The sequence below is a fragment of the Bison bison genome, unplaced genomic scaffold, assembly GCF_000754665.1.
Source record: "Bison bison bison isolate TAMUID 2011002044 unplaced genomic scaffold, Bison_UMD1.0 scf7180017864519, whole genome shotgun sequence".
Classification (NCBI taxonomy): domain Eukaryota; kingdom Metazoa; phylum Chordata; class Mammalia; order Artiodactyla; family Bovidae; genus Bison; species Bison bison.
Genome location: NW_011495072.1, coordinates 20,788,374 through 20,797,571, shown reverse-complemented (window position 1 = coordinate 20,797,571; position 9,198 = coordinate 20,788,374). Strand labels below are relative to the sequence as shown.

Genomic DNA, 9,198 nt, shown 5'->3' with positions numbered 1-9,198 from the left:
TGAAGGAGATCAGTCCTGGGATTTCTTTGGAAGGAAAGATGCTAAAGCTGAAACTCCAGTACTTTGGCCACCTCATGCGAAGAGTTGACTCATTGGAAAAGATTCTGATGCTGGGAGGGATTGGGGGCAGGAGGAGAAGGGGATGACAGAGGATGAGATGGCTGGATGGCATCACTGACTCTATGGCTGTGAGTCTGAGTGAACTCCAGGAGTTGGTGCTGGACAGGGAGGCCTGGCATGCTGCAATTCATGGGGTTGCAAAGAGTCAGACACGACTGAGCGACTGAACTGACTGACTGAACTGAACCTACAAAAAATGCAAATTATATGGTTCAAGTTAATAATTAAGGAACTCTATGATAAAATGAGGTTATTATTGTCTCTTAAGACTTTACTTTGACATGTAAAATTAGTAAGCTACTAAAATATTGGAAAATGTATTATCATTATATATAATTTTAATTTAACAAGCATTTAACGTGAAAGTCATGTGCTGCCATACATACCAAAGTAAAATATCACTTAAATTGTATTTTACTAAGTAAAGCATAGTGTTAATTTTCTACTTTCAATTTGAGTGTAGAGTGAAAAAAGAAATGAGAGGTTCCCTGGCTTAACTAAAAGAATACAAGTACTATGGAACATTAAAACTAGGAGAAAGATGTACTGATGTACTTGCATAGGATATATTTTCTACATATAAATATATCCATTCCAGAAATATAAATTGAATCCCTAATAGTAACTGGGCACTCTCTTTGATTTTTTTTCAAATACATTATCTCATTGTCCTTATCTTGTATGTGAGGAAACTGATAATCCTGAAAGATTTAAGTAGACTTGCTTAAATCACTTCTGGTACAGCTAGGATTTGAACTCAAGTCTTTAACCCCTTCTCTTGTGGCATGGTTGCCTTGCCATTTAGAATTACTTATGGAAATTTAAGGGCTTCCCAGGTGGCTCAGTGGGTAAAGAATCTGCCTGCAATGCAGGAGACACAGGTTCAATCCCTGGATTGGGAAGATCTCCTAGAGGAGGACATAGCAACCCACTCTAGTATTCTTGCCTGGAGAATCCCATGGACAGAGGAGCCTGGTGGGCTACAGTCCATGTGGTCACAAAGAGTCGGACACGACTGAAGCTCCTGAGCACACATGCAGGCATGGAAGTTTAACCTTACAATGTATATACTTCGTTTTAGGTATGTCTTTTCTCATAGTGGCCTTTGTTTATCTTCTTGTGTTGCAGGCTACAACATGATTCATTTTACCCCACTGCAGACTCTTGGACTCTCCAGGTCGTGCTATTCCCTTGCTGATCAGTTAGAATTAAATCCTGACTTTTCAAGACCTAATAAAAAGTACACCTGGACTGATGTTGGACAGCTGGTGCAAAAATTGAAAAAGGAATGGAATATGCTTTGTATAACTGATGTTGTCTACAATCATACTGGTATGAACTTCATTAACTACTTTTATTACTTTTAATGAGAATATTATATGTTAATTATTTCATTCCTTGCTTTTTTATATAACAAATTTTGAAAACACAAGTAATGATTAGGTGTCCTTCAATTTAAAAAATGCCTTTAGATAGTACCACTTTTTTTTTTTTCAAAGAAAGCAGTATTAATTGAAGATATAATTAAAACATAAGTATTTTACATGTAATGATTATAAAAACAGGATTATGATCATAGGAAAAAAGCGACATATTTCAACTTACAGCATTAATACTTTCCAGAACAACAAATGAATCCTGTATAGCGATAGCTCTCGTACCCTAGCATGTATTTGGAAAAAACTGAATGATGTTATTTGAAGAGAAAATTAATGGTAAATTCTTAAAACTTTATTATATCTTTTACATGTTAACAGGTATTACTAAAGTTAACCTGTTTTGGGTCCCAAGATTTCTTTCCAATATCCAGTTCCTTAAAATACATTCTAAGTTTCCAGATGCTGATCCTCAGGAACATCAGCTGTCATTTCAGCTGGGCCTGGAGGAGCCTCTAGTCCTGATCAGAGTGCGGCTTGCAAATACTCTCTTCTATTTGCTGTGGTATAGAGAAGTCAGAAAACCACTGATTTACATATGTAAACAACAGGGATTCCAGGTGGTTCAAAACATTTAACAACAACAACAAAAATCTCTGCCGTGTCATAAGATCATTTCCCAAATAACCGTAGCAACTATGAAGATATTTAAAAACTCAAAGATTCAGTTCATCAATATAAATAATAATCTCTAAGTATAATAATAAAATTCAAAGTTAGGCGAAGTAGGTGTATTCTAAAGTGTGTTGTTTCTGCCTGCACCTGAAAACTAGGCATCAGGGTTCACAGGGAAGACTTCCTAATATCCAAGAAATCGATAGTCTTCACTTGAAAATTTGACATTATTGATAACCACTTTGACATCTTTTACTATTATTCACATCAAATTTATCAAACCACACAATGGAATTGTACAAATTATGATATGACTTAGGCATCTGTAACAGAGAGACAGAAAAATATAGTGACGTTAAGACCGAAATTATACTTATTTCTCTAAAAAATTAAGTAGGCATTCTAAGATTCGTGTGGTAGCCCACCCGTGATAGGGAACTGAGTTCTTTCTCTCATGATGCCGTGCTGTCCAGAACTTTTGCTTCCGTCTTTTCATCAAACATAGCCACTCCAGTTCCTGGTACCACCTTCTGCCCAGTAGAAACGAAGAAAGGGAAGTAATGTCTTTTAAGGGCCTGATCTTGTGTATATATCACTTCCGCTCACATTGCATCAGATGGGATTTTGTCTCTTGTCACACCTAACTATAAAGGAGTTTGCAGTATATAGTCTTTTGCTTGTCAGCTGTGTCTATCACTGAACCTTGAGAATTCTGTTACTAAGGACAAAGGGAGTATAAAATTTGGGGTACAGTCACAGACTGTGTCAGAGACTATTTCTAAAGCATTTGAGAGATTCGGTGTAATATAAAAGAAGTGAACATTACTTCCACCTTACTTGGAAAGTGTTGCATATCATAATGTCTTTTCCACAAAACAGGTTTTCATTAAAAAGTTACTTTCCAGGGGAAGTCGATTTCCAGGATGGCAGTATGAGTGCTTCACAGACCCTCTACCCTGCAAAACAGCTATAACTGGTGCAAATTATTTTTAAAAAACTAGTCTCTGAACATTGCCCTAAGGGTATTCAGCATATAGAGAGACATTTATTCAAGAAAATCTATTAAATCTCAAAAAGAGTAGTCAGCCTATGACATTTGAACCACAACTCCGTCTGTCCGCTGCCTCAGATCGGAGTGATGATATGTCTGTTCCTAGCAGATGCTGCCAAGGACCCCAGGCTCCCTTTCTCCCTGTGCTTGAAAAGGGCAGGTGCCCAGCATTTCTCATTTTCCACTTTCAGCACTATATTACAGAAACTATTCTAGGCAAGAGCGGATGAACAATCTGGGACTCCCTTCCTCCACCCAGCCCCCATTTATGGAGAGAAAGTTCTACCCCATGCATAGCAGGTCAAGAATACTGAGCCCTTGCCCAGCCTGCTTGTGGGGTTGGGGTTCCACACGTGGAGAGCTAAGCCAAGAAAACCAGAGGCTACTGTCTCTGCTACCAATGGTGAAACAGTGACACACGTGTTCTGCCCAGGGAAAGAGATGTGCAGTAGAAACAGAGCCAGAATGGAATAACTTTATTTGGCACATAGCAGGGGAAGCTCATGCCCGTGAGCACTGTTGAAAACAGTGGTAAACAATCAGGAGGATACTGGTATCTTCATGAGAGTAACAGCCTATGCCATAGGCCAGCTAGTAGTCCAACAGAGAAAACCAAGGAAAGAGACAGTAAAGCAGAGCTTCCTACGGTCAGAACAGACTTCAGAGACAAGCTTCAAAGACTACCCCTGCCAAAGGACCCAGATTTAACTGGGTCATATTGTGGTGCAGTTTATGCTCTGGAATATTATAAAAAAATCATAGCACAGTCAGCCTCAGTAACAGCTCAGGAGAGTAATAGCTGAGTGTAATAGCTGATACCAATAGAAGCATACAGCTTAATTCAGTTCAGTTCAGTTCAGTCACTCAGTTGTGTCTGACTCTTTGTGACCCCGTGGACTGTAGCACTCCAGGCCTCCCTGTCCATTGCCAACTCCCGGAGTTTACTCAAACTCATGTCCATTGAGTCGGTGATGCCATCCGACCACCTCATCCTCAGTCATCCCCTTCTCCTCCTGCCTTCAGTATTTCCCACCATCAGGGTCTTTTCAAAAGAGTCAGTTTTTCACATCAGATGGGCAACGTATTGGAGTTTCAGCTTCAGCATCAGTCCTTCCAATGAATATTCAGGACTTATTTCCTTTAGGATGGACTAGTTGGATCTCTTTGCAGTTCAAGGGACTCTCAAGAGTCTTCTCTAACACCACAGTTCAAAAGCTTCAATTCTTCAGCACTCAACTTTCTTTATAGTCCAACTCTCACATCCATACATGACCACTGGAAAAACCAGAGCTTTGACTAGATGGACCTTTGTTGGCAAAGTAATATCTCTGCTTTTTAATATGCTGTTTAGGTTGGTCATAACTTTTCTTCCAAAGAGCAAGTGTCTTTTAATGTCATGGCTGCAGTCACCATCTGCAGTGATTTTGGAGCCCAAAAAAATAAAGTCTGACACTGTTTCCACTGTTTCCTCATCTATTTGCCATGAAGTGATGGGACCAGATGCCATGATCTTAGTTACCTGAATGTTGAGTTTTAAGCCAACTTTTTCACTCTCCTCTTTCACTTTCATCAAGAGGCCCTTTTCTTCTTCTTCACTTTCTGCCATAAGAGTGGTGTCATCTGCATATCTGAGGTTATTGATATTTCTCCCAGCAATCTTGATTCCAGCTTTTGCTTCATCCGACCCAGCGTTTCTCATGATGTACTCTGCATATAAGTTAAATAAGCAGGGTGACAATATACAGCCTGGGCGTGTTAATAGACAGCTTAATAGACTTGACGGCTTAATAGACTACCTCAGAGGCTACACACTGTGGGGGAATAGACTTCCCTAAAATATTCCAGACAAGCAACCAAAAAGACCTGGAGGAGATGGGATCAGTATCCAAATTTTCTGCAATCATATTATCTAATTACCAATACCCAGCAAATAATTGAGACATGTAAAGAAACAGCAAAGTGCAACCCTTACACAAGAAAAAAGCAGGCAATAGAAATCACCTTTGAGAAGTCCTAGATGTCCTACTTGAAACAGACTTTAAAGCAAGTATTATAAATGTATTTAGAGAACTAAAGGAAACCAACTTAAAGCTATAAAGGAGGATTTTATAATGATATCCCATAAAGAGAGAATATCATAAATAAAGAAATTTTTAAAGAGCCAAATGAGAACTCTGAAATTGAAAAGTAAATAACCAAACTGAAAAATTCAGTTACAGCTGTTCAGCAGTATACTTGAGTTGATAGGAGAATGGATTAGTGAATAGTGATTATGCAATATAAAGAACAGAAAGAAAAAAAGATAAAAATGAACAGAGCTTCAGTGGAATGTGGGACATGGAAATACCAGAAGGAGAGGAAAGAATGGAAAAAATACTTGAAGAACTAATGACTGAAAACCTCTTAATCTTCAGCATCAGTTTACACATTCTAAGGCTCAGGGATCTCCAAGAACCATAAACAAAAGAGAACCACGCTCAGACACATCATAGTAAACATTTTGAAAGACAAAGACTTAGGGAATCTTGAAAGTAATATCTTGAAGGAAGGTATTGTCAGAGTCAAAAAAAATTCAAATATATGCTGTCTACATGCCACATACTTTAAATTCAAAGATACAAATAGTTTGACCATAAAAGGATGGAAAAAGATAAACCTGAACTGTTAGCTTGGAAGTCCCTCTCTGACCACCGCTAAGATGGCTTAGCCCTGTGCATGCACAAGGTCTTCCAGACTGCCAGAGGTGAAGTGACTTGTTTTTAATGCCGGCTTCCTAGAACTCACCCCGGGTCAGGGTGTGCTTCATTGTTCACTCAGTCTTTGGTTAGAGGTTGTATTTAAGTCCCTTCGCCAGTGACTTTCTGTCCTGTGTTGATGGGTGTGTATGTGGTTTGAGACACATTGTGGTTTGACATTAGGCTTTCAAGTCTAATGTCCTTCTAGGATACCCCTGAGTGGGTGCAGCCTAGCACACGCGTCCAGCCTTCCCAAACCCCATAGTTGCCAGTGGTCCCAGTAGGGTTCTTCTCAGCAATCTCTTTCCCTGGTTCTCTCTATGAAATTTCTGATCATTCTAATGTTTTTCTTGTATCATGGAGCTATTAGCATTCTCTTAACTGCGCCTCATCAAGGTCTCTGTTATTTTCAACAGCATTAGGCACAGAGTTCTCCACTCACCCTGCCTAATAAATTCAGTCCTTTCAGGCAAAGCTCTTCAACCTTATAGCCTGTCATGCCTCTTGAGCAGAACACCTGTGCCACTGCCCACTTTTCCTGGGGCAGCCATTCTGACTGTGTTTAGGCAGGAGGCGTCAGTCTCTGATCTTCTTGGTTGTCCCTCCCATGTGGAACCTCCTCCCTATGAGCAAGCTCCAAGTCTGCGGGGCAAGTAGAGCCCCAGTATTCTGGGCCCCCCACAGCTCGAGTAGGACAGTTACCCTACACGTTGGAATTTGGTGAAGGAAAAGAGTCAAGGTTTTCTCTGCCTGCAACCTAGAATAGAGCTTTTACAGCTTAGAGCTAGAGGGAGTGAGAAACAGGCAGCCTTTGCCTCCCAGAATGAAACTCACCCTAGACAAGGAGTTGGGAGGAGAGGGCATTGCCATATTAGCCACATCTGCCTGGAGTAGAGCAACTCGGGTAGAGCTTCCACAACACACAGACTGAGTGAATGGCTGAGTGAATACAGGAGCAGACTGCGGTGGGAAGAAGAATGAGAGTGTGGGGAGAAAGTAGAAGCAGTAGATGCAGGTTGTTTGGTCTTGATACTAATAGACGCTGCAGAACTTAGGAAAATAACTGTATTTAGATAAGATGAGTGTTTGTATTTGTAGCTTTGGGGAGATACAAGCATATTTAAAGATCCAGAAGAAAGAATCTCACCTCCCTCCCCTCTCAGACAACAAAATAAGACATGATATGTAGGGGGAAAAATATAAATGACATTTTACATCCAAAAGATGCTTAAGAGGCAGAATCTAGAGCTAGATGGGGCCAAAGAAAGGTCTCTCACTTAGGAGACCAGAAGTAAGAAGGAGGAGCTTCAAGAGATAGTACATTTCAGGGGCTCTTTTACTGCCCTACAACTGAACAGCCAGACACTGAGAAGCCTAAACCAGAGTTGACGATGCAGGTAACTTTCTGCCATAAAGGGAACGAGGTCCTTTGGGTTTAGAAGGAGCATTCCAAAATATTGTTCTCCTAAGGACCATCAAGACAGGCAGAAGACAAGACCCTTCTTAACTCCCACCATAATAGTAAATATGTTATATGATGATATAATGAATCAGTGTTGATCCTATTTACTGTCAGTTAAAGACTCCTACAACAGAAAAGAAAAATGTATGGTAAAATAGATGGTAGGATACCACAACCAAAAAGTTGTTTTCATACCACTACAGTATCATTATAAAATATTGATGTCTAACATATAAGAAAATGAGTGATAGAGGTTGATATTGTATTTCAGCTTTAATCTTAACCTCAGTCTAATTACATGATAATCCTTTATGTTTCCTTTTTCTTTAAGCTGCTAATAGTAGATGGCTCCAGGAACATCCAGAAAGTGCATATAACCTTGTGAATTCCCCACACTTAAAACCTGCCTGGGTCTTAGACAGAGCACTTTGGCACTTATCCTGTGATGTTGCAGAAGGGAAATACAAAGACAGAGGAGTACCTGCTTTGATCGAAAATGACCATCAAATGAATGTCAGTATGTATGGAGGAATACCACACTTTTAGTACACAATTTCTAAAATATAAATTAAATGTCTTTTTGAAGATCATTTAGAACCTGTCTTTTAAGGTGCTTAAATAATACTTAGTAAGATGATTTTAAATATGTGTTCTAACTATTAATATTTTTCAGTGCATTCGAAAAGTAATTTGGGAGGATATTTTTCCAAAGACTCAACTCTGGGAATTTTTCCAAGTAGATGTTCACAAAGCAGTTGAGCAATTTAGAGGACTTCTTACACAAGGTAAAGGTTATACACTAGAATGTTACCATCAATTTTAAGAAATTTAGTATTACTCTTCTCTTAGTTAACACAGTATTAAATCTGTTATTATTATATGATATTTGTGTTGTTTCTGATGCTCTAACACTATGATTCTGGAGGCTATCTGTGAGTTAGCAGAGATCTTTAAAGGCCGTGTCATTCAGTTCAGTTCAGTCACTCAGTTGTGTCCGACTCTTTGCGACCCCATGGACTGCAGCACCCCAGGCCTCCCTGTCCATCACCAATCCCCGGAGCCTACTCAAACTCATGTCCATCGAGTCAGTGATGCCATCCAACCATCTCGTCCTCTGTCATCCCCTTCTCCTCCCACCTTCAATCTTTCCCAGCATCAAGGTCTTTTCCAGTGAGTCGGTTCTTCGCATCAAGTGGCCAAACTATTGGAGTATCAGCTTCAGCATCAGTCCTTCCAATGAATATTCAGGACTGATTTCCTTTAGGATGGACTGGTTGGATCTCCTTGCAGTCCAAGGGACTCTCAAGAGTCTTCTCCAACACCACAGTTCAAAAGCATCAGTTCTTTCATAATACACAATTATTTCCCTTGGGGACTGCTTCTTATATTGATTCCTTAGCACAATGCTCAGAATACCATACAGCTCAATATTACATTTGTTAAATGAAAGTTTAACATGGCAGGTAAATAGAACAGATTATTTCAGCTGCCAAAAACTCAAAACAGGCTTCAAAACTGAGAGATGTGATTGTCTTCTGTTGGCTAATGTAGGAATCTTAACTGAGGTAGTTGATGGTACCTCAGTTAACTTAGCTAAGTTCTAGTTTATGGTACCTACCATTAACACTGGGCTTCCCAGGTGGCATTATTCGTAAAGATACCACCTGCCAATGCAGGAGATATAAGAGACATGGGTACCATCCCTAGGTCAGGAAGATCTCCCGGAGCAGGGCATGGCAACCCACTCCAATATTGTTACCAGGAGAATCCCATGGACAG

The 9,198-nt window shown here is 39.8% G+C and overlaps 1 protein-coding gene across 4 annotated transcripts in view; it reads left to right on the top strand.

Moving 5' to 3' along the window:
* The window catches only part of AGL (amylo-alpha-1, 6-glucosidase, 4-alpha-glucanotransferase), a 101,371-nt gene that overhangs the window by 34,611 nt on the left and 57,562 nt on the right, over positions 1 to 9,198 (top strand). For all 4 annotated transcript variants that reach the window (XM_010831000.1, XM_010830999.1, XM_010830997.1 and 1 more), the window contains exons 5-7: positions 1,249 to 1,452; positions 7,751 to 7,932; positions 8,093 to 8,204. In XM_010831000.1, the coding sequence (XP_010829302.1) occupies positions 1,249 to 1,452; positions 7,751 to 7,932; positions 8,093 to 8,204 (498 nt within the window). The remainder of the gene's footprint in view (positions 1 to 1,248; positions 1,453 to 7,750; positions 7,933 to 8,092; positions 8,205 to 9,198) is intronic.